The 26,295-nt window shown below is 41.7% G+C and overlaps 1 protein-coding gene across 3 annotated transcripts in view; it reads left to right on the top strand.

Annotated features, from left to right (window-relative positions):
* Nucleotides 1-26,295, top strand: part of ADAMTS12 (ADAM metallopeptidase with thrombospondin type 1 motif 12) — a 367,651-nt gene that overhangs the window by 147,567 nt on the left and 193,789 nt on the right. For all 3 annotated transcript variants that reach the window (XM_063619890.1, XM_055246206.1, XM_055246207.1), the window contains exon 3: nucleotides 1,291-1,435. In XM_063619890.1, the coding sequence (XP_063475960.1) occupies nucleotides 1,291-1,435 (145 nt within the window). The remainder of the gene's footprint in view (nucleotides 1-1,290; nucleotides 1,436-26,295) is intronic.

The raw sequence follows: 26,295 nt of genomic DNA on the forward strand, positions 1-26,295 counted from the left end.
TTGCCTCCTGACTGTGAGGGCTCCTCAGCTTGTCTTCAGACTCATCTGCAGAGCAGGAAGCCTTGAGTTAGTGATGAATAGTGAAAGGACCTTGAACGTTGAAAGCCTTTTACAGTTTCCCTAAGCCCCCCATGTTTCCAAGTTTAGTTTTGCAACCTCAACATTTACTGAACTGCTATATCGACTCTGGAGACCCTATTACAATAAAATGACATAGAATCAGAGATCCAGAAAGAGCCTAATGGTAGGTGAGACTACGAGCCAGGCCCTCTTCTAAGAGCTTCGCATACATTAACTCATTTACTCTTCATAGCAACCCTTGATTTATCCTATTTTTCAGCTGAGAAATTAAAAACTCAGCCAGTCACTTGCTCACTATTGCATGGAGGAGTTGTTTAATTTGAACCCAGTTCAATTCTGGAGCCTGAGCTCCTGATCACTTTAATGTGATGCCCCAAGCAGTCTGTCTAGGTCAGGTCCTTTGTTTCCTAGACTTAGCGTTGAGATCCTGAGAGTTAAACCCATCTTAGGAGATCATTGGCAAAGCAGTTTTCTGAGCACCTCAGATGGGCACTAAACATTTTCCTGAAAGGACAAGCGAGTTGTAGGTTATAGCACTTCTAGACCTGACCTCTAAAAGGAGTTACTCATTGGCCAGTGTTCTGTAGCATATCACTGATTTTCATATCTGTGAAGTGAGAATATTCCCTCTTGCCTAGAAGCTGACAGAGGGCTCTCTGCCATAGGCCCCTGAAACACAGTCTCAGATCAAGGGCTTTGCATTATATTTCTTTGTTTTCTTGAGTGAAGAGTGCCATTAAACACTTCCAGCCACACAGTTGTGTGAACATGTGGCTGGGCTACCCCCATGCAGGTAAATGTTCTAAAAGTTGTCAGTGGAGTGTGGGACATAGGTCCCAACTCCATAATAGAACAACTGGGAAGCACTGGGTCTTCATTTGGGATCCATAGATATCCAGCAATGAGTTTTAGAGGAATCCGTGAACCTAAAGAATTGTAGGCTACATTTTGGACACATGTGTATATGTGCACTTTTTTCAATAAGGTCACAAAGGGATCTGTGACTCCCAAATATTTAATAACGATGACTATAAAGATATTTCACTAAATTATTTGCATGTAACGCTTCTATGAGATCAAACAGCAGACTTTGAAAGCACTGGTCTTAGGAGTTTCAGAGATACTCATAAGCTATATAATTTTTCACTTTGTTTTTTGTATGTATATAGAATTGGTTAAAATAAACTTTCTTACTGAATGTATTTACAGACTGGATTTTTCCAACTACCACATGGAGACTTTTTCATTGAACCCGTGAAGAAGCATCCACTGGTTGAGGGAGGGTACCACCCGCACATCGTTTACAGGAGACAGAAAGTTCCAGAAACCAAGGAGCCAACCTGTGGATTAAAAGGTATTGTGACTCACATGTCCTCCTGGGTTGAGGAATCTGTTTTGTTCTTTTGGTTGTTTTATTAAAACATGACCTATTCTTATTCAAGTCTCTTATCTCCTCTGTATTCTTTTTTTTAATATCTTCATGACATTCAAATCTCTTCTGTATTCTGTTGCCAGAAAGTGTACATTCTTTTTGTTTGTATAAACCCTTTCACTTGTCAATACTCGAGTCTCTGCATATTCTTAATGAGAAGGCAATAAAAGCGTCTTTGCCACATTAATTGATGATGCTCATAAGACATTTATAATGAATTTTTTAAAAAAAACTCTTCTGAATAGTCTAGAGGAAAATAATTAAAATAAAGACGTAATGATTTTCAGTATTAGCAGTGTTATAATACATTAGTTTGGAATATTACCAGACAGCTCGTCACATCTGCATATGGAAGGCAGATTTAAATATTTGATGATGCCAATAATAATGTGTGAAGAAAAACTGAAAAAAATTATCAACACATTGTCAGATGATGAATTCAGTAAAGCCTCTTTTGGCTACACGGTGTTGTGTCTGCAGTTTGCTGAGCTGTGTTCCCTGCCCTTAAGCCCCAAGAATGATCTGAATTGGTCCTCTTGGCCTTGTCCCAAATAATTTCAGGTAGTTTTCAGAAGTAAACTGATCCAAGTCATTTCCTTGCAACTCCCACATTCTTCTTAGTGTGTAGGAGATAATAAACTATGCATTAGTTTATCAGGATTGGGAATCAAGACAGTTTCTTAAATATTATATAATGTCTCCTTTCTTCAGAGAAAAAAACAATGCCAGAGGGGCCATTAAAAAAAGGAATCCCTAACGTTATTTATATGTCTTGAGGATTTGGAAACAATGGACCTCAAAGGGAAAACAGATGATGAGGGAGTAAGGGAAGGTGGATCCTGAAAAGGGCAGGAGGGACTCAGAACTGGAGCTTTGCAAACAGAATGAAAGGACAAGGGGATAAGCGACTTCTCTACAGGCTTCACTTAGTCCCTATGCCAGATAGCAACTTCCCTGGGAGTTTCTTCTATCATCTTAGCAGAGCATGTAAGCAACAAGAAACTTTTGAGTCTAAAATGTTTTCTGTACACAAAGGCACACAACTGCTTTAAATTGTTAACTTCAGTAAGGTACTGCAGCTTTGTTCTAAATTAGATAACTTGCCGGCTAAATCCTCTACTGAGTACCAAGAAAAGGGATGAAATATATCATGTAGCTGATTTGAGTGATGAAGGTATCAATATAGATAAGTTAGTCTTAATGTGAATATCTAGAGTTATCTTGTTTGTCATTGATCCGGTCACCTGGATAATTGCCCAATTCCTATTACACTCTGAGTGATAGGGAACACTTTGTGATTTGATACCTTTTAAATCACTAGAACATCAATACGGTGGAGAAAGTTACTAAGACAGTGAGTGAACTTGGCTGGACACTTGCTCCTGTAGGCATCCTTGCTCTGTGAAATTATTGAGACTATTCCTCATCTACCCACCTTAAACACCTCTCTCTCATAACTCCCCTATTGAGGCAGAGTTAATTACAAATGAATTGAGAATAGCAAATATTTAGTCATGAAAACAGAAGGGATGGATAGGAAAAGAGCGGGGTTTACAAATATCATGGCCCCTTATTAGGGCATATGCAACACCACAATTACGTTTGTCATCCCATTTCATGTTGTGCTTCTAGGCCGATCTCAAGACTTTCTACTTCTAAAGAACCTTCTCTGATTAATGCCCTACAATCTTTGCCTTGTGAATTTCTCCACGAGATAGAATTTCCACCAGGTGGAATTTCTCCACCTTTGTACCTTGAGGTACTAAGCAAGTATGAGAGAGTATCTGGTAGAGAAATTCACAAAAAAGACACTCTCTTACACCTGCTTAGTACCCCAGAGTGTCAGAATTGAACAGCTCTACTAGAAGAACCTTTGAGGGTGCCTTATGTAGCTTCCTTCCTTCTTTCACCAAAGAGGTAGTTGTGTCTCAGAGAAGGGAAAGAATTGTCAAAAGCATCAAGGTAATTGGTGTCAGAATATAGCCAAGCTCACGAGTCACGGTTCTATTCTACCTGAAGCTTTATACAGCCTCCAGTTTACTTTTTAAGTCTTCCTTGAATATACACTTTGTTTCATCAATAGTTCTCACAAGCCCTATTAGAATAGGTATTCCCTCCCCGGTCAGTGTGTAACAGAGGGTTCAGTGCAAAGTAGGAATTCAGTAAGTCATCAAAAAGGAACTGACAAAGAGTATTTCATAGCCAAGAAGATGAAGCTAGAGTATATTAGTGTCTAATAGATATGTCACTCATGGAAAGAAAAAAGAAACATGCCTTTTCCAAATATTGAAGTATAAACTGTGTGTGATCATCTCTCTTCCTCAGACAATATGTGTAATGCATAGCTACTGTTTAAACAGTAGCTAGAGATTCAAGAATTGCTAATGTGCTTGTGAATATTCTTAAACTACACATGACATTTAAAATTTTTAGATCTTGGTGTAATGAAATGTTCTTGGCCTTGCTGAACCGGGTCATTGCAGTGTTCTTATGCCGTATTGCCCTGCAGAGAGAACAGAATTAACTGACAGTAGTGGTGTCATTAACCAACATTAAAGTACATTTCATGCTTAGGTCAGTTGATGTTGCCAGACTGAATTACTGTGATTATATGAAAAAAAGATCACCTTTCCCACATATAGAGCATTTTGCTTTTGTAACGTTCAAAGAAGAACACTCTAGATATTGAAGAAAGATGTAATTTAAAAGTACCCTAGTGCTTTGAGAGAGAAAGGACATCAATTCGTTTCTCCTAAAATCTGTCCTTTCACTCATTTTTATTTCCCACATAGAAAGGTGCCCAAATGTCACAATATGACTTAATTTCTATTTTCCAGGCCTTTAATGTGATGCTATTTTGTTTTTGATTTGCTCGATTTTAACTACATTTTCTTAAGTTGTTATGCTAGTTTTGTTTGCTTTTCTAAGCCTTATGTTTGGTAAGTCCTGCTGTAATTCTTGTTTCCTCTAAGATCAACTTTCTAGAATCTATGGTAAACAGTGGGAAAATAAAGCTTGCCTGAATTAAATCCAGGGGAAATTTCCAAACCTCATTTTATCAACGGTGACAAGCTCCTTTCTCTAAGGCTTTTTGGTGAGAACTTGATCACACTGGGATTTGAGTGGTGTTAGATGGAAGTCTCCGTGGGAACTTTTGTTCCAGAAATCTGGGGAAGAAGAATTAACACTGGTCAGATCAATCAGATGAGAACAGATACTGGGTCATCTATGGCAGAAAAGGGTCCTGGCAGGTAAGGTCAGAGTCTGGGATTTCATGCATTAGAACTCTAGGCTAGAAAAACAGGGTCTGGCTCCTGGCATACATGCTTGTGTTCAAAATTTATTCATTCATTCAACAAATATCCATTAGGTATCTTCTTTGTGCCAGGTTTTTCCTAGGCTCTTTGGGTAGAATTGTAAATAGAATATACCTCTTTGTCTGAAGCACTCACAGTTTGGATATAGGACATGAGTAAGTAGAGATCTAGTCCTGGCTTTATCTTTATAATATATAGTAAGACTAACAAGAGATTTGGAATCTTAATGCATGTTTTGTACTTTTTGCTACTCAATATTGAGTTGCTAGGACATGTAGCTATAATTCATTCATCTTCTCTTCTGTAGATTTTCCATCTCATGAATCTTTCACACTCGATCCAATCTCCTTTGAGTAGATCTGAACTGCTTTCAGGCTTGGACTATTATACATTATGTTGAAAAGAACCTTCTTGTCCATATTTCCTAGGACACGGGTTCATAGATATTCCCAATACTGGGTTCATTCCACCCAGTAGTGGAATGAAATTAGTAACCAATAAGATAAATACATCTGTGACTTTAAAAGATAATGCAAAATTGTTCAAGAACAGTGAACAAGAGTTCCCATTTTCCCATATTATATCTAGTACTTGGCATTCTCACTTTTACATATAGTTAGTCTGGTGAATATGAAGTAGTATCTCATTATGTTTAATGTTAAAGTCACATATATCCTGTTGTGAATTTGGGCCCTTATCTATGGGCCCTAAATCTATGGCTTGTGGCTATAGATTCTCAATGAATAGTTGTCTCCCCTGGACCCAGAGTCAAGGCCCACTTTGTTTGCTTACTTTACTTACTTTGTTTGCTTGTTTTCTGGTTTCCTTTTTCACTTAGTCCCTAGACTGACTTTTCACCCTATGAGTCCTAATGTCTTTTTTCCCCAGAGCAAAAATAGGGAGCAGCAGATATCCCAGATGAGCTACCAGTGCCATGTGCCAGTCAGGGTTCAATCAGATGAGAACAACCAGTAGGAAATATATATTAAGAAATTCGTTGCAAGAAATTGGCTCATGCAATAGTGGGGGCTGGCTAGGCAAGTCCCAAATCCATGGGCAGGCCATCCGAAAGGGCAGGCTGGAACCCTCGGGCACAAGCCGAAACAGCTGTGCCCAAGAAAGACAACATTTCTCCTTCTGGAAAGCCTCAGCTCTGCTCTAGACCCAGTTCTGCTTTTTGACTGATTAAATCAGGCCTGTTACATTATGGAGAGTAATTTTCCTTACTAACAGCCAACTGATTATAGGCTTTAGTCATAGCTACAAAATGCCTTCCTAGCAACACCAAGACTAGTGTTTGATTGAATAACGGGGACTGCAGCCTAACCACGTTGACACATAAAGAAGATCATCATGCTACATCTTTTACTTTTCTCTCTGAATTGTTTTGCTTAATTTTTTTTCTACTTTTGGCCTCTGAGGATTTCTTCTTTCTTTCATGTTTTACTATTGTTAGGGGCTTAATACTGGAGGATGTTTAAGAATATCTTGTCTATTGCAAGAAATCAAAGCCTCAAGTGAACTTCTTATTTAAGACATATGGAAATTGTGAGATGCTTTTTAAAATTACATGCTCAAATATAAATAAATGTAAACGGTATAATACCATTAACACTAGCTCCTTGGAATTTATTAGGTTGTCAGATCACCAATCTGATAAATCAGAACAAAGTTATAAACTTGGGGGATGTTTATAATTTTGTTCTATTTCATGGAAATCCAGTGAGTTGAAGATTCTAAGTGATCACCATACTCCATACTGAGTTTAACATTTACTCAGTAGATGGTACTATTTGTTTTCCTTGGCTAACACAAACATTTCTTGACACAACCTGCCCGAGTCTTGTCTTGAATTTCTTGATTACTTGATTGCCTTGTGAATAGAGGTGGTTTCACAGTAGTTTGTGCTTTGCTTTGCTGTGAGATAGCAAACATTTTAATTGTTGCTCTATATTTGTTTTTTATTTTTTCTTCTATTTTTTGGAGGGTTGGCATGTGCATATATGTTATTATTATTATCTGCCATAAGAACTGGTGGGAGGATTGGTAAAGTGCTTCAAGATTTTACTAACGAGAGGGATGAAAAGACTGTTGGTGAAAATTTGGGGAAATGCTTAATGCATGAATGTAGAGGGAGATAAAATAATAACCCTATTAGTTTTGTTTGCTTAATAAAATTTGAGACCAAGACTTTAGGTACTCAGAGTGCCAGAGGCCTCAGCACAGTTTCTCTGTAGCTCTGAGATACTCGGTTTTTTTTTTTTTTTTAAGCCTTTTTTCGTTAACCAGCCTTCATGCAGATAATCTTCTTTTTACATTTCCTCAGCACTGGATATTCTTTTGGTATGTTCCTTCATCACTTCAGGTGCCTGGGTTTCCATGCCGCAATAAGAAAACGGCTCTCCTGGAAACACAACATCTGCTTGTCTTATCTCCTCCAGGATGCTCTGTGCTGAGCCCATGCTGTCACAGTGGCGGAGGCTGCACTGAAGTGCAAAACTGAACTCAGAATAGCCAAGAGCACTGTGGGAGGCATTCTATAGGATGGGAGGGGACCTTTGGATCAATGTGAGCAAAGGATCAGTTTCACCTGACAGATGATTCTTTTGTAGGACAGAAAGTCCTAATGCTAAAGAAATGTTACTTGATGTGTTCACTATCTAAGCTCTCTGGCATTTCCCACAACTCTGCAGGGCAATGAATAAGTAGCTTTGAGTTTTACCCTTCATCATTCCTGTGCTGCCATCTGCCTTGGGTGGAGGCAGGAGGAGGCTTGTTCTGTTCTGACCCACCTTCTGGCTTCATCCTGCAAAGGCCTGAGAAAGCCTCTGAGCTTTCTACCCCTTACCTGTAGAGTCATCAGAAGTTCTGATGAGAAAGTGAGATTCACTCTGAAGAAAACCCCCAAAGAGCCGGGTACAGCAGCTCATGCCTGCAATACCAGTGCTATGGGAGGCCTATGTGGGAGGATCACCTGACCCCAGGAGTTCAAGACCAGCCTGGGCTGCATAGCAAGACATCATCTTTACCAAAAAAAATTTTTAATTGGCCAGAAGTGGTGGTTCACACCTGTACTCCCAGTTACCCAGAAGGCTGAGGCAGAAGGAGATTGAGCCGGGAAATTGAGGCTGCAGTGAGCTATAATCATGCTACTGCACTCCAGCCTGGGTGACAGTAAAACCCTGTCTTTCATTTTTAAAAAAATGAAAGAGAACCCAAAACAAACGACCAAATTTCTAGCTTCAAAGCTCTATATGGCAAGTAAACCCCTGGTGAGGGTGGCCTTCTTTAATCTGTGTCCTCAACCAACTCACATTATTACCAAGTCCTGTCATTTCTGCCTCCCTAAATAGCTTTCTACATTGCCTTTCCCCAGTGTCATTACTGTGCCCCAGCATCTGTCACCTCTCACTTGGATGATTGCAGCAGCTTTCTAACTAGTCTACCTGCCCTTGATGTCTCCCATTAGAAGTCATAGAAATATTTCCAAAACACAAATCAGAACATATCTTTCCCATGACTAAAGCCTATCAGTGAACTCATTACCCTTAGGATAAAGACCCAGCTCTTTTAGTACCTTTTGGGAGCGCATTCTCCTGTCACTCCAAATATAGCCTGGTGCCGTCCTGACCTCATTTTTATTCATTAAAGAAGCTTTGCTTTTCATCACTGCTACCCTTTGCCCTTAGACTCCTTCTCCCTGAAACTTGTTCTCCCCAAATGCTTTTCTGAGCGACTTCTACTTAATTCTGTGGGACCCATGCATGGCTTCCATTAGAACACTACCTATTTCATACCCTACCACAGGCTCTGTCATATGATGAGTATTTGCCTATGTCTTTCCCTAGACAAAAAGCTCAGTGGGGACAGGAATCATGTCTGCTTATGCCCAGGGGTGTTCCCAAGATCTGTCAGAGTTCCTGGCTATGGCAGGAACTTAAATATGTTCAACTGAAGTATTGAACTTACTGTCTGTGATGCATTTTATAGCTTATTAGATACTTCTATTTTACCTATATGGAGCCAGTTTAACCCCTGAGGATAGCCACCCTTTCCTGGAAAAATTTAGTGTATGTTCTGAATGGCCTGCAAACCAGCAGTAGTTGCAACTAACCTCACTCCTAAAGAGGAATGTGCACCAGAGACAAAGATGTGGCAAGGGTTGTGACTTGTGGCCTGAGGGTGTAGTTAAAAATAAAAGGACTCCTTAAAATCTTTATTTTGGAGAAAAGCAGATCATGTATATATGTATGTATGGATAGAAGGAAAGAAGGGTGGGTGGATGGATGGATGGATGGTTGGATGGATGAATAGATGGATGGATGGATAGACGCAGATAGAAAAAGAAAGCAAGTGATTTCATTTACTCAACAAGCTCCCACACTCACACTGTGCCAGACACCAGGTACTTAGGATACAAGGGTGAACAAAATATTGAAGCAGGCAGGAATGTAGAGATGGAGGCCTGAGAGAGCTGTTGGGTGGAGAGGAGCAGTTGTGTTTTCTAGGCAGATACAAAAGAGGCAGGGGCCTTGGAGGATGATGTGGAAGATGAGGCCCTGAGGCCCAGCCAATTGGCCACAGCAATCCTAGCAAACTGGGTGCTCGTCTCTGAGCCTAGAGCATGCATAGTTTTTAGTTTCCTGTGGGCAGAGGGAGGACAAATTCTCATCCGGTCCACTAAGTAGATTTCTGGCATTCTTCCAGTCTCATTTCGAATAGTGCCGCCTTCCCCCACCCTGGACTGCCTCTGAGGCCTGCTAGCCCCCACCATTTCTTGAGCTCAATCTGCATTCTGATGTGGCCCCTTGTTATCATCCACCTCATCTCCCACCTCTCCCCTTCCTTTTCTGCCTCTTCAGTGTTCCTTGAAGTGGGCTCACTGCAGGGCCTTTGCCCTGGCTGTTCTCTTTGCCTAGAACACTCCTCTCCCAAATTTCTTTATGGCTCACCCTTTCATGCTAATGAACTCAAAATACCCAGAGAAGACTGCCCTGACCACTGTTTAAGATAGCTTTTCCTCCGTCACTTTGTAAGCCCTTTATCCTACTTTATTTTTTCACAGCACTTGTCATCACCCGATGTTATTTTAGCTGCTTATTTGTTTATTGGTTTATTGTCTGTCTTCCATGAACCAGAAATATGCTCAATCCAGGCAAATACTTTCTCGCTTTTGTTCTCCGCAGTATCCTCCAGTTGCCTAAGACAGAGCTGGCCATAGTCATGAGCATCTGGTAAATGTTGAATGAATGAATGAATGAATGAGTAAATGAGTGAATTATAGCTTCATTAGTGATTATCCTGTTGAACTTGGATCTTATTTCCACCAGTAGGCACATCTTTGTATTTTAAGTATCAAGCCTAGTGTCCAATGCATACTAATTATTTAACAAATGTCTGTTAATTAATTGCATGAGTAAATAATGTATGTTTGCAGTGTGGTGCTGCAGGTATGAGTAGATAGTCTTACCTGGGGCAAGGGTCTCAGCATTCCAAGAGCACTGGGAGCCACCGAGGCAAGGCAAATGTGTTTTAGGCAGCAATTAATGTTAACTATGAATTTGTCCCACAGCTCGATTGATGCCAATGTTTGGGAAGACAAACATTCCCACATCTGTGGTGTTCCATTTCTGTGCAGCAGCTGGAAGTCTCACACATTACCACAATTTTTTTTTTTTTTTTTTTTTACAGGGAAGGAAGTTTACTTGTTAGATTTGACATCAGATGTTTGAGGAAATTATCAATGTACTTTATGCTCTAATCCTCCCCTTCAAAGGCAGATTAATGAATCCCCTAGGGCACTTTTTGGGCCAGTAAGCCAAAAATGAGAAAGTTCAAGACCTTTAATTACATTGCTTTGTATGTCATTGATTGACCTCCTTTTCCTCAAGAAATTTTAATTTGTCAGATACTAAGGGACACAGCTCTGAACCTGTCAAATTAGACCCTGCCCTCAGAGACTTACAGTCTAGTGGAAAAAGATCTTAAACAAAAAATCACAAAATCATATGCATGAACATTGTGACAAATGCTGTAAGAGTATATAGCAGAGGAAATTGATATAATTAGGAGGTTTAGAAATGTTCCCCACAAATAAGCCACAAAAGTGGATTTGCTGTAATCCTAGCACTTTGGGAGGCTGAGGCAGGTGGATCACGAGGTCAAGAGATTGAGACCATCCTGGCCAGCATGGTGAAACCTCATCTCTACTAAAAATACAAAAAGTAGCCGGGTGTGGTGGTGCATGCCTATAATTCCAGCTACTCAGGAGGCTGAGGCAGGAGAATCGCTTGAACCTGGGAGGCGGAGGTTGCAGTGAGCCGAGATCGCGCCACTGCACTCCAGCCTGGCAACAGAGTGAGACTCCATCTCCAAAAAAAGTGGGTTTGGATTCTTAGGGAGCCATTTTCCAAGATCGCTTCTACTGGTCAGCACTTGAGAAGTGGTGTCCATTATGAGCTAAATGGTGTCCTCCCCAAAATCCATATGTTGAAGCCCTAACCCCCAGGACCTCAGAAAGTGACTGTATTTGGAGACAGGGTCTTAAAGATGTAACTAAATTAAAATAAGGTCATTATAGTGGGCTTTGACTTTGCCCTCATAAGAAGAAGAAATTTGGACACAAGCATGTCCAGAGGAAAGATCCCATGAGGACACAGAGAGAAAGCCCCATCTACAAGCCAAGGAGAGAGGCCTCAGGAGAAACCCAACCTTCAGATACCTTGTCTAAGCCTTCCAGCCTTCAGAACTATGGGAAAATCTGTTTCTGTGGTTTGGGCCGCCAGTCTGTGGCACTTTGTCATGGCAGCCCTAGCAGATGAACACAGCATCCACTGGCCATCCTGCCGGCACAGAGCTCCTTTACTTCTGCCAACCCAGGAGCACTTAGTTACACTGTGTGTGCAGCAGGAAACTACACACACACACCTCAGTGAGGTTTTGTCAGGGCTGGCTGCATGGGACTGTGACTAGAGGGGCCACACAAGGCCTTACACTAGAAAGAGTTCCATGCTTGGGGTGCAGTGCTTTGAGGTAGCGTCTTGAAATTTTTAGTGTTTTTAATATTTGAATGTCTGCTTTGTAAGTGAAGTCTGAGGAGACAGTGGAGCACAGGCTGGGGCCTGGGACGTGGCCTCACTCACGGTCCACCTCTCGCCAACATCCTGCCTTCTGGAGTTGGGTTTTCTGTCACTTTCTCCCTGGCCCCGTGGTTCCTTGGCCCCACCTGGCCTCTCCCTTTCTGCTCCAATCCCACTACCACTGTGACCCCCTGTCTTGGGCAGTGACCAGGTCACATGAAAGCAGGGAGGCCTGTGCTTCATTATCCCTCTATGCCTCTGGTAGGACCTGGGTGCAAACATGGGGAGAGTCAGGATTGGGTGCGTGCCCCACAGTGTCTTGGAGTGGGACATGGTGGTCATCCTCCCCATCCCAAGATGGCATTTGGCAAGTGACTCAGGGGATCTCTCACCCCTGCATCCCCATCATCCAGGTACCACACACATCCCTGTGCAGTTTTCAATCCCTTGGGAGCCACCCATCGGTGGTGGGTTGGAGTGGTGGGCCCCTCGGCGAGGGGGAAAATCCACTTCCCTGCCCCAGGCGGGAGCCCTACATTTTTATTTTGCACTGTGTTCTACAAATTATGTAGCTGGCCCCAGGATTAGAGTTGCTTTACTTGCAAAAAATTGAGGTGAATCTGACACACATTAACGATATACCTGAGATTGCTGTATTATTTGCCGTAGATGAAAAGCAATGATTATTTATTATTCTTTTTAGTCTTGCTTATATACAGTCAAATGAGTTTTACATTTTTCTCTCTTCTTCATGTTAGAGTTGAAAGAGAAATGGACTGGAAACTGGGAGAATTATGTTCTGGTACCACCTCTGTCATTCCCTGACTTGGGCAAGTTACATAAATCCCACCCTGATTTTTCCTCATCAGTTACATGAAGGGGTTGGAATTCTCTTAACTTTTGTAAGTTATGAGTCTTTCTGTTTCGATTCAGCAGTGTCTAGAAACAAAGCAATCTTGACATTCTTTATTCACACCACTTGTGGTTTAAAGCCCATCAAGTGGGCTTGTACACACTGGCATCTCACATCTAAAAGTGAAGATCTTGACCCATCTTTCTGGTAACTCTGACATCTGGCTCTCAGGTGCTTTCTCCTCCCAGGCCTTCTGCCTTCTTCACACCCTTGCCCTATCCCTAACAGCCACAAACTTAGGAGCACAGGCCCACTGCTGCCGGCACTCTGCCTCTCACCCAGAAGGGACAGCCAGGACCTAAAGAGGCAGCAGAACTTCGGGGTCATGAGTGAGTGGATGTGACTAGCTCATCATCATGGGTCAGAACATTGAAAGGAAGAAGTGGCAGTCCTAGAAACTGAGTCTGGACACAAGATCCCTAATATCTGTCCGGGAGAGAGGTGAGAGTATGACAGATTTGAGTGCCTATTTATCCAGGGCATGGCTCCTTATCCTGGCATCAGATGTGTAAGACCACACACGTATGCACACATGCATGCACATGCACATACACACAGTTTCTTCTGAAATGTGGTATTTGGTTAAAAAGACTCCACATTCATTTGAGTAGCGTCAAATATATCAGAGCTGTTACTCTAAGTTCAGGACCTAGCATTTCAGCTAAACTCAGCCCAGTGGGGGGTGTGTGTAGTGCGTGTGTGTGTGTGTTTGTTTGCCTATATGTGTGTGTGTTTATGTGTGTGTGAAGGAGTGTGTGTTGATGTGTGGGGTGTCCATGTGTGTTTAAACATTCGTCACATCACACACTGTCAGCTCCAGGATGTAAAGATGGCTTGCTCAGCTGTGATGACTCAGGGATTTATGGAAGTTCTACCTGTTCTCTTTAAATGCAGCATGTCGAAAGCCTGAGGTATTCTCTCAGTCACAGAGGAACTCTTTGTTTAACCTAACTAGCAAGGGAGTCCAAACACCTCCAAACGAAAGGCTTTCCCTTGCTGGATAAGTTGTGCTAAGAATAGAGTCAATGTCAACCCCACCAGCAGCTTACCAGCACCCTGGCTGCATTTCTTAGGGAATTACTACTGCTAAATTGACACCAGAAAGGGCAGAGGGCTCATTTTCTGTGAAGCATCTTCTCCCCACTCCACCCTCTCAAAGACATTGCACGGGGAACCAGCCTTCATGCCAGCTCCTGCAGAACACTGGCCTTGGCTCTTCAGCTCCTTCCCAATAGGATCAGCCATGCTGAGGGCTTGAGGACTGGCTCCGTCCTTCCTCAGCCAGAACAGTGCCACGATGTGGAAACTGACCAGCATAGTGTGTTTCCCATAGTGCTGATGTTGATGTGCAGAAGACAGGCATTGCAAATGCAGGTCTGTTAGGAAGATCAATTTTGATACAGTATCTGCAACTAGGGACCATTCCTAACCAAAGGATAGGGTAGGTGACCCGTGACATGAGAGGTGAAAGCCGAAAGCCATTTCTCATTAGCTCTTCGTGGGGCTTCAGAACTCTTTTGGTCTCATTTCCCCTGGAATGTGCAGGAGGCATCAAAGACACTTAATTTGCATGCCTTCATTTCTTGAGAACAGTTCCAGCCTAAAGCAGCTATTAGCATTGGAAAAGCTCACTTGATTGGCAAGATTCTGTACTTTATGCCTGAGTAACCAAACAAACAAAAACAATCAAAGGGCAGTCCCAACAGCCACAGAGCAGTAGTTTATCCACTCCCGCTCCTGGTTTGGAGAATGGTACTTATCAGGGGCTGGTCAGAGGGCAGGGTTATGGCCTTCTAAGATGGGGAGGCCGTTACCAAAGACCCCAGGTAGCCCCATCCCACACACTTTCCACTAGTGCCCATATTGGGATGAATTTTCTGGCATTCTTTCTTAAAACTTCAAGAGACCTCTTTAAGATTCTGTAGTTGGGTGAGCCTGTCTGTGCCCACGGTAGCCTGAAGTTAAGGTGAAAGCTTAACAGTGGTACCAGGCAGTTTGGATCCTGACTAGCTAGCTGTCCTTGGGCAAATGACTACTTTCCTACTACTGTTACTTCTTGTTTCTATTTTCTCCTCTGTGAACTGTGGGTAATGAAAATGTTGCACAAAGGTAGGGTGGGTGAGTGATAGCTACAGGCTCACCGTTCCTGAAAACTGCAATTCCAAATTCCAGAGCCCCCTGAAAACCAAAAGTATTTCAGTGAATGTTCAGCAAACTCCCTTGGTGGCAAAACTGACTTGAATTAACATGAGGCTATTTATGATATTTTGTAAATCTCAGGTAGTGAGACTAGTTGTACATTTTGCTGCAGAAATATCCATGTGTTTGATTTCAGGGTACTACCCTGAAAATACCCAGGTATTTGGAAGCATAGAATATATGAATTAAATGACTTTTTAAAAAATTTGTGGTAAAATACATATAACACAGAATTTACTATCTTGACCACTTTTAAGGGTACAGTTCAATAGTGTTTGTATATTCACATTGTTGTGCAACCAATCTCCAGAATTCTTTTTACTTATTAGACTGAAACTCTGTACCTATCAGACAACTCCCCATTTTCCCCTCTCCCCAGCCCCTGGCAACCATCATTTGACTTTCCAAATTTCTTTTAGAGTTGCAAAAATTCCAAATTCCAAAACACATCTGGCCTCACAAGCATTTCAGATAAGGAATTGGGAACCTTAATTAGGGAAGGGGAATGGCTAACATTTGATAGAGTCGCCACCTTTCGAGATGATCCTGGAAGAGGGAGTTCTTCCAATCTTACAGGGGCCTGTCAACCACAGCACACTGCTTCCCAACATTGATGCCCTTTTGTAAAAGATGGCAGAGTACCAAGAACAAGGGCCATTAGATTCTGACCAGAGCAAACAGAATGAAGGTACTTGCATGGGATGTTTGATACCTTCCCCTTCTTTTCTGTCATTCCCTTGATCTCAGTTTTTCTCAGTAAGTAGAAGAGCACATGGTGGCAGCTGGTTCTGGCATCTACTTTTTATTTCCATTCCAGGAACCATGATGTAGGATGCTTTTACAGTGAAAAGGCTTGAAAACCTTTATGCAGACTGAACTCATGGGGAAGATGCCGACAGTCTGTTTAGAACTTGCTGGAAGCCATTGAAGGCCAGATTTATCCATTTTGCAGAACTCTCTAGGAATCTTCGGAAAAGCAGTAAGGCTTACCCTGCTGTTCCCCAGCAGATCACAGTATGGAGACCGGTTCTGAGTCATGCTCCCTATAACTGGAATAAGACAGGGAATTCTTCACATGTTTCATAATGTGTGTGAGTGAAAGGACAACTCAGACTTGTTATTGAAAAACCCGACAGTGGTCAGGCATCATTATTGGAATGTCTTCTCCACACTGCCCATTCTGTAAACATCCTGGGGAAATGTTGAGGTTACTTTCTGCATGAGGCTTGTGCTTTCTTTTCCTGTTTGTAAATACCAAGGATGAAAGTGGATGCCTTCAGAACTGGAGGCCCATGAACACAAAAATTCTGCAAAATACAAAACCCTCTGATAGACCACTCCTGATAAATATAAAATAACCTTAGTGCCAGAACTTCCACTTCTGGGTTATGGAAAATATGCCAAGAATTGTATGTTTTAAAAACAAACTACAGGCTGGGCTTGGTGGCTCACGCCTGTAATCCCAGCATTTTAGGAGGCCAAGCCAGGTGGATCAACTGAGGTCAGGAGTTCGAGACCAGCCTGGCCAATATGGTGAAACCCCATCGCTACTAAAAATACAAAAATTAGCCAGGCATGGTGGTACACGCATGTGTTCCCAGCTACTTGGGAGGCTGAGGCGGGAGAATCGCTTTAACCCAGGAGGCAGAGGTTGCAGTGAGCCGAGATCACACTGTTGCACCCCAGCCTGAGTGATAAGAGTGAGACTCTGTGTCAAAAAAAAAAGAAAAAAAAACAGCAAAAAAAGAATACAGTAGTTTGGATGCCTTTATTATCATCATTACCATTTTAAAAGCTCTAAGAATCCTTTATTCTCAAAGAAAACAACACTAAATGTTGTTTAGTGTTTAACACTTTTAATGTTATCTGGCCCTGGAAAAATCAAACAAATGATCAGTTTCCAACATCATCAATCAACATGGAACATTTCAGATTCATAGTGACCAGGATGCTCCTGGGCACCAGAGGTTTGGAGCCAGCAATAGAAGAGGTTTCCTTTCCTTAGTGGCAGTTTTACCACTGTCCTGAGCATTTCATGGTCCCTGCTGGACATTCATTGACCTTTCCAGCAGCTTGAAGCTAAGGTGTACTTCCCTGATTAGGCCATTAGGTAGCTGGGACCTCAGGAAAAGCAAGAAAACAGTTGTGGGGTCAGGGGGCGGTTGGGATCAAGACCAGAAATTGGTCTAGAGTCTAGATGAGGGGCCAGGCAACTACAGCCCATAAGCCAAATACAGTGTGCCACCTGTTTTGTATGGCCTGATAGCTAGGAATGGATTTTACACTTTTAAGTGGTTACATTTTAGATGGTTATATAAGTACTCGTATAATATCCTCGATTTTACCTTTCATCCTGCAAGTCATACAAGATAGCAAAAACATTTACTATCTGGCCCTTTAATAATAATAAAAACTTGCTGATCCCTGGTCTAGACCGTTGGTTCTCGAAGTGTGGTCCCCAGACCGGCAGCATCAGCATCACCCCGGAACTTATAAGAAATGCAAATCTACAGGACCCACCCCAGCTTTATTGAATCGAAAACCCTAGGGTGGGGCACAGTATCTGCATTTTAACTTTTGAGAGCCATTTCTTTATTTGTTCAAAAAAGAAGACCTGGGGCAAATTACTTAACCTCTTTGTGCTGGGTTTTCTTCATCAGTAAGAGTTGGGAGAATTTAACAGCTGAAACATGTAAAACATATTAAGGTAAATGCCCAATGTTTATTAGTTATTGTTATCTCAAATGTACTATTATTAAAAGGAGCATTTTATTAGGCCTCAGGTTAAAAACCAAAAAACCTTACCAGACAGCTGAAATTCTAGCAAGAATCATTAAGGTACATGCAAAGTATCTTGCAGTAAGGTATGTCCAGGTGGGAATCAGAAGTCCTCGTCTAGAAATTTGAGAGCCAAAGAGTTACAGACCCTGTCAGGGTGGCCCATAAGCTCCTCCTTCAGCCGGGCTCTGGAACATTTCCCAAGCCCCGAGCAGACACCCCAGTTGATTTTTCTTCCAGTGGAACACTCAGCCTGCTCCCCGACCTGCTGTTTTGGCTATAGCCCCTTCCTCTCAGGCCTTTGGGGTTTTCATCCTTTGCTGCAGCTTCTCACTTCCTTGCTAACCTGGAGCATAAGTACTCATACTTTATTCATGAATCATTTGGGGAAATCAGGGTAGTAAAAGTCATTCTCAGGGGACTGGGTCTTTGTAAGGAATTTTAGAAGCTATATTATGTTTAGCACAGTAAATTAAATGTGGAAAACATGTTCGCTGTCTTCCTTGTTATAATTTTTTAAATTCACAACTGTGACTTAAAAACCTGTGGTAACTACATCTTCAGCTGGTTAACATCAAGAGAAGCTGCAAATTCTTTTGGACAGCAATGGTTTCTGCTAATGTTACTGCTCTTCTTCAAGTACTTCACGTTTTTTTCTTCTGGTGCTATTATTCCTGAAGGTAGGCTTTGCAGAGCTGTGTCCTCACCTCTGACCTAGACAGCTTTTGTTCCAAAGAACCAGAAGTGATGGGGTATGACCACTTCTCTTGAGAGGCAGAGTAGGGTTTGGCCTCTAGCTGGGAACAGGAGAAGCAAGGAACACGTTCCTGCTTTTAGAATGGAGGAAAGGAAGGATATTGTTGTCTCTTCTCTCTTCACCCACTGATGGCTTGGCCACTGCTTGGGGGCTGCGTCCCTCCTTGTCTGCTCAGCGCTTTTCCAGATACATCCTGAGGCCAAGAGCTTACTCTGTGTGTGTGTGTGTGTGTGTGTGTGTGTGTGTGTGTGTGTGTGTGTAGTGGGGAAGCATAGGCTTTGACATCGGATGAGTCTGGGTGTGAATTCTTGCACTGAACAGCTCTATGCCCTTGGGTGTTTCTGACGTTCCCTGAGCCTTATGGTCTTCATCTGTAAAATGCACATGATACTTGCTTGGCTGTGTCTGTGTGAATTGGAGACGATGCATGCATGTTAAGTACTGATCTCTGTTATCAGAGCTGGCAGCCCCTGTGTCTCACTGATGAGTGTCCATGGCCACATGGAATGATGGTTTACAAAATGACACTTGTGATCCTTTCAGGAAACTCCCAGTCACAAGGATGCTTCAGCCAAATGCAAAGCCACCTGGATTTGCACAAAGCATGGCCATGTTTGTTTGGAGTATAAGGACCCAAGGGTGCTGCAGCCACTTTTACTGGCCAAGACCAATCCATTCAAAGCTGGTTTCCAGCTCCCTTCGGACTAGCTAATTACCAGTATCCACTTATTCCAGACAAGATACTAGCAATTTAACAATGTCTCTTGCTTAAGACTCATGGTTGTCTTATGATTAGAGGCTATTATCCCCATTTCACAATTGAGAAAACTGATGCATAGATTAACTGACTTGCTCAGGCTCACACTGTTAAAAGTAACAAAGGTTTGTGTGACTACAGATTCTGTGTTCTGGACCAGCATGCTCTAGGACTTTTTTCCTACAACTGGTTTTCTTGAAGGAAGTTTCATTTAACAGTTTTAATCTGGATTTAAATTTATTTAAAAAATAGTAACTGTATTATTATGTAACTTGGTTATTATAATAACCAAATATAATAACCATATATTTTTTTTTACTGGGAAAATGCAAAATAATATAATGAGGAAAATAAAAGTCACTCATAATCACACAACCAAAAATAGCCACTATTTGTGAATATGTTATTTATGTAACATTTTATATGATATGAAATAATATAATTTAGTGTTATATTGGATAAAATATAATATAATATATAATAAAACCCACAATTGGGATGTGTAAATTCATTCTGCCCAGTTTATATTGTGAACATTTTCCCAGGTTTTAAAAGATATTTCAAAACATTTTTAAGGATCACTTAAAGCTTTACTGTGGAATAAAATCAAAATTTATTTATACATTCCCCTGGTGTTGGACTTTTAGATTTTTTTTCACAAATTTTGTTATTATAAAACTCTGTGTGATTATTATTCTTGTACCACCAATTTTGCCCACATTTTAAAATATTATCTTAGATTAGAGTCCTATAAATGAATTACTGAAAATATTTCTAAGAATTCCTCCAAAAAGTAACACTAATTTATATTTCCAAAGCAACATATAAAAAGTATCCATTTACTCTACTTTTGCCAGCATTGGACAATGTATTTTTTAAATCTTCTCTAATTTGTTGTGTAAAATATGCTATATCAGGAATGCCCTAATTATTTCTGTGAATATGAATACCTACAGTTGTAAGATTTTGAACCATTGATAATTCTTTAAGAATCATCTCTCCATGTTCTTTGATCATTTTTAATAGGATTATTAGCAATTTCTTAATTTTTCATAAAGGCACTTAAGAGATTAAGTATGTAACATCTTTGTCATATTTGTGGAAAAATGCTTTTTCTGTTTTCATCTTTAAAATTTTTTGATCTCTTCTTATTTAAGATTTTCATTTAGACGTTTTCTTTCTGATTTCCTCCATTCCTTTTATGCTTACAAAGTCCTTTTCCATTCTAGTGTCAGATAAATATTCACCTACATTTTTTTTTTTTTTAGCACTTCTATGTGGTTTACAATTGGATTTTGAATGAGAAGGGAGATGGTGAATATGTGGTACATGTATTGCCTCTTCTGGCTCCCGGTGCTGGGCAGACATCACTAATCTATGCTGGCACCCTATTCTGCTCAGCCTGGATACAGCCCTGGTGCTGGGCAGATATCACTAATCTATGTTGGCACTCTATTCTGCTCAGCCTGGATGCAGCCCTAGAATATTTCTCAAGGCAGCTCCAGGTCTAGTTACCACCAGCTGGTCAGAGGTGGAACATGAGATTATACCTTTTTGCCATCTCTCCAAAAGAACAAATTTCTCTGATATTGACAATAAGGATGACCAGTTTTAAAATCCTCCTATAAATCTTATATCTATATGGAATAATTTATAGTCTTGTCCATAACACATGCAGTCTAATAAGATGCAATGTTAACATTTCTTAGGCAGGGTCATGAGCCATCAGCAGACTTCTGGCATCTATCTAGTGGACAGCCTCTGCCTCAGCCAGAGCATCTTGTTCCTGAGTGCTGCCTTTTCACACTGGCCTTCATTCTAGATCCTATCAGCATGGTCCCAAAAAAGGATTTTTAGCAATCCTTAATTGTTTGCTCATTTCTACCTTTCCTGCTGTCCTAGGATTTGACCTCTCATCTTGGTAGACACGACTGGCCCTTCCTGTGGAGCTGGAGTGCATGTCCCAGCCTCTGCTGGCCGTCTTGCCTCATTATCATGCATACCTTTTCAAGGCATCTGATAAAGACCATTCTGAGCACATCTGAATGAAGCTTAGGATTGCCATGATGAGGCAGCAGGAGAGGCTCCTGTGCTGTGTACGTGGCTGTGATCTTCAACACTCACTTAATGTAGAGAAAAGAAAGATAAGGTTGGGTGCAGTGGCTCACGCCTATAATCCCAGCTACTTGGGTGGCTGAGACATGAGAATCTCTGGAACCCGGGAGGCTGAGGTTGCAGTGAGCCGAGATCACACCACTGGACTCCAGCCTGGTGGAGACAGTGAGACTCTGTCTCAAAAAAAAGAAAGAAAAGAAAGATAAGCGGAGAAGAAACTAAGAAACTGGAATTTATTCATAATAGCAGTGATTAGAAATAAATTATTTATTATATGCATGACATTGAGCTAAATCCTCTACAAACATCCCTTATTTAATTCTCCCAATAACACACTGCGACTGCTTTTAATGTCCCTATTTACAGACGGGAAAAGTAAGGCAAGTCAGAGATCTCCCAAATAGTTAAGTGTGGCTGGGATTTGTGTCCGAGTCTGTCTGACTCCTGAGCTAGTACCTGTTATTCTCAACCCTTCTGCTCTGTCAAGGTAGAGATTTCTTCATTGCTGAAGAACTTCAGGACAATAATTGGGTTATTCTAAATGAGCAAAGTTAAAGGACCATGCAAAGGGTTGCCTGTCTTTTGTGGTCCAGTTGAGAATTTGTGAAAACATATCAGTGGAGTCAATATTATACCAGTGTGGAAAATAGTAGATAAAGTCGAGGGTTCCAATGACGCAATCCTAATTAAGTGAAGGAGGAATCTTTCTGTCTTTTGACACTAGCTTCCTATAGGTCAATGGAGGGAACCTGCCTTTGGAAGACCACTGATTTTAGTATATTTTGCTGTTATTTAAAACAAAAACCAATAAAATTATAGACCTTTATTCATCACTTTAAGATAATGAATCAACATTCTATAGGAAAAAATAAAAATAGGCATTTAAACTATATTTTAACCACGTAAAGGAACAAATACAAGAGGCGAAGACACAGGGAAGGAAACAGAAAAAGGACAGCTTTTGTGGCCCCTCCTGCCTCCAGTCTTCCCCCTGCCCATCCTCTTCCAAAAAAGGATCAATCTTACCACACACACATACACACAAACACACACACAGACACACACACACACACACACACCCAATGGACTCTGATCTCATAATAGCACCAGCATCTTATACAATAGTGATACTTATACAATGCCACACATACGCTGTTTTTGCAACTATTGGCATAAACTGTGTCTAATCCCATGTCACACAGAAAGAGTCAGATTTCATATTTGATCTGTAACCTGTACAAGGAAGGTCTCCTTTCTACCCATGGGTGGGTAGTGAAGGACTTCCTCAAGAGCCTCAGGGTGGAAGAAAGAAGCCTTCTAATGTATAACTTTTGCATTGGAGCTCCAGAATGGAACTTTTGTGGAGCTCCAGAATGGAACTTTTGCCCATAGACAGACTCTTAATCATTATTATATTTGGAAAATGTTGGGTGGTTTAGTAAGTAATATTTGGAAAGCCACATGCTGTGTATCAGTGATTCATAATCCACACACAAATTGATTTCCAACCCTCTTGCTCTAAAGCCTGAAATTGGGTGTTATCAATCTCAGCCACTGCCAGTGTCTCTTCCTTTATTTAGAGAGAAACTTTGGGACACTCTGCCACTTGCCAACCAGTAGGATCTGCCTGACCTGCCAGTCTCCAGCATCCCAGAGGCATCGGGTGATGCCTCTGACTTTTCAGAACGCTTCAGAGTACCATCCCACTGGGGCTCACGTCTACCCTCTGAAGTCAGAGGTCTGGAAATTATTTTCTTACTAAACTCTTTTTCTAATTATGTAAGTTATGTCTTGTTAAAGCAAATTAAAATGGAGGCCACAAAAACTCCCTGAGCAGACAAAGCCAGTTAGGTCTTGAAAATAACCTTAACTTTGCTTACATTGCAAATGGGAAGGGGACTTAATTTGGGCTATTTCTTGTGAATGCTTGTGTTAGAGCAAAACAATTTAAGCTCAACCAATAAGTAGCAGCCAACTAACTTGTAATTATGCAACTAGGGACTTTCCAGTGAGATAGATCAAATATGGCAACTTTATACCTGTAACCAATCAAATATTTTCTTTGCATGACTTCCACATTCACTCTATAAAAGCTTATCCCTTACATTTCTCCAATGGAACCCCTGAGGCACTTCTGGTTTGGGGCTGCCTGATTCATGAATTGCTATTCGCTCAAATAAACTCTAAAATTCTATTATGTCCCAGTTTACCTTTTTAATAGTTTGTATATTATAACATTTGGAAGATTCATACAAGTATAAAGAATATAAAATATCAGTATACTCTCATCATGATACCAAGCTAATATTGTTAATATTTCATATTTGATGCTCATCAGTTTTCCTACACATATGTGCAAACATGTATACATATCATGTACATATACACATATATGTATGTGCATTTATATAAGCGTATATGCATATGATACATGATACTTTGTAATAAAATATACTTTATAAATGAGATTAGTGCAACTGAGAGGTGAAATGATGTGTTCAACCATACCTGACATTACTGGTTAGTCGTTTGATTCCAGAAATCTTTTCTCTCCATGACTGTTCTGATGGCCTTCCCCTTTCCTACACACAGTCAGAGCTCTCTACAGGGGTAGCTGGCCTTCTTCAGGCTGGGGTGCTAAGGTGTTTTGTGGGAAGAGGTTGGTGGTCGCCTGAACCCGAGGTCTGAAGGAACACTGTCTTTCCCTCTCTGAGAAGAGGTGAGGCTTAAAGGGCAAATGGCCTTGGCAGAGAGGCCCAGGGTCAGGCTAATACCAGTGACAGCCCATGACTAGAGGCCACACTGAGAGGATGGTGAGGGCCACCAGGAACAGGGCTTTGCAAATCTGAAGGAGGCAAGGGGCAGAGTTGAGAGGCTGACTCAGACAGGAGGGGAGTCACACCTGCCACCAAGGCCTCATCCCACAGCCAACAGTGTCCTGGAAGGAAGCCAACTCCTCCAGGTTTTGCTCAGAGCATCCCTTTCCTGTCCAATGCTCTGACACTGTTCTTCCCCTTCCCCTTTCCACTTCTCTCATAGCCTGTGGATTTTCAGCTGAAATGTCTCATTTCAGTGAACATCCCGAGTGGGATAATGTCATTCTGCCTCAGAGAATCCAGCAGCACAGAAAAAGACTGGGCCTCCTTCTAGGGGAAGAGGATGGTCTCACGGCTGCCCTGGAAGGAAGATGAGGATGTCCAAGAGTCATTTAACTGTCGCCTGTGCATTTCAGGGACACCCCAGGGTGTGAGCCAATTTTTGTTTAATACATTTGTTCCTTTCCTTAGAAAATAAGAGGGGTTGCAATCTTCATGCTTTTGCTCAACCTGCAGGTTATCTATTGAAGGCTTGCATTGAAGATGCTGAGGGTAGAGCGTGAATGTGACAGGTGCCATGCTCTCAGTAAGCCTACTGCCTCATGGGAACACTGGTAAAGAAACAGATAAATAATTACAAATAAGTAAACATAAACACAGGCAAACCAGTACATACCAGGAACGGAATTAGTGGGACGAAGCACCAGAGGGCAAAGGAGATGATAGGATGGTCTGTAGGACTTTTAGGCTGAAAATGGACAAATCAACCAGCGCTAATCATTCAAAATCTAGGAAAGAGTGTGTTCCAGGGAACAGGATGCATACAGGCCTCAAGCATAAACAGCTTGGCTTGTTTGAGGAATTAAACGAAGGCCAGTGTGACAACTGTAATGGGGAAGTCAGGGGGAATGTATAGGGTTTCCGGGCCAGAGCTGGGACAATTCAAGACAGGTCTTATAAGGGATAAGGGAGGAAATGGCTGGGATTGGAAAGAGTTTTTGGAAATAGCTTTGGATTGGTTGGCTCAACAAGATGAGAGTCTTGAAGTAAGTGGATTTTGATAAGAGGCTGTTGGCCGGGCATGGTGGCTCACGCCTGTAATCCCAGCATTTTGGGAGGCCAAGGCGGGTGGATCACGAGGTCAGGAGATCGAGACCATCTTGGCTAACACGGTGAAACCCCGTCTCTACTAAAAATACAAAAAATTAGCCAGGCACGGTGGCGGGCGCCTGTAATCCCAGCTACTCAAGAGGCTGAGGCAGAAGAATGGCATGAACCCCGGAGGTGGCGTGAGCCGAGATAGTGCCGCTGCAGTCTGGCCTGGGCAAAAGAGCGAGACTCCGTCTCAAAAAAAAAAGAAGCCGTTAGCCTTGATTACCAAGCTGTTTACAAGGTCCTCAGTCTCGTTCTTCAGTAACAGTGTGTTCAGAACACATGGTTAATGTATTCTCGCTTGGTCTCAGAATTGTGTAAGATATGGACAGAAAAGTATGTCTGTTTCCAGTATTATTTAGCATAAATAAATACAGGGAGTTATGTTAGTTTTCATTTTCAGGGATGAAAGTGGTGGGGGTGGGGGGTGACTGTGTAGGGTCCCTGCCCCTCCCTGACCTCCCAATCAATCAGAGTTTCTCTACACTTTTCTGTTTTCTATGTTGGGCCTCTACATCAGATTTCACTTAAAGTAAGGGCTTTATGTTTTAAAAAGGGCTCAAAATCCAGAACTGTTTAAAAATCTCTATTTCTAATAGAAGAGAGAATACTGAAATCCAGACAGGTGATGAGAAGTGCCTATGATTATGCTGTTGGTCAATAGCATAGGAGAGAACTAGAGAGTTTGGTACTCTGGATCCAGCTTATGCTTGTTCTGGGTTATTCAGGACAACGATGCTAGGCAGAGCCACAACTACCATGAAAATTTCAAGAGTTTTGCCCAGTAAAGATGTCTTTCTCCGTTGCATTGCATCTGAAGGGGCCAGGCAGCTTCCTACATCTTCCATCCTTACCACCTGAAACATGTGTTCTCCAAAGTACTATGGTGATAGAGTGGG

Source organism: Symphalangus syndactylus, chromosome 16 (genome assembly GCF_028878055.3).
Source record: "Symphalangus syndactylus isolate Jambi chromosome 16, NHGRI_mSymSyn1-v2.1_pri, whole genome shotgun sequence".
Classification (NCBI taxonomy): domain Eukaryota; kingdom Metazoa; phylum Chordata; class Mammalia; order Primates; family Hylobatidae; genus Symphalangus; species Symphalangus syndactylus.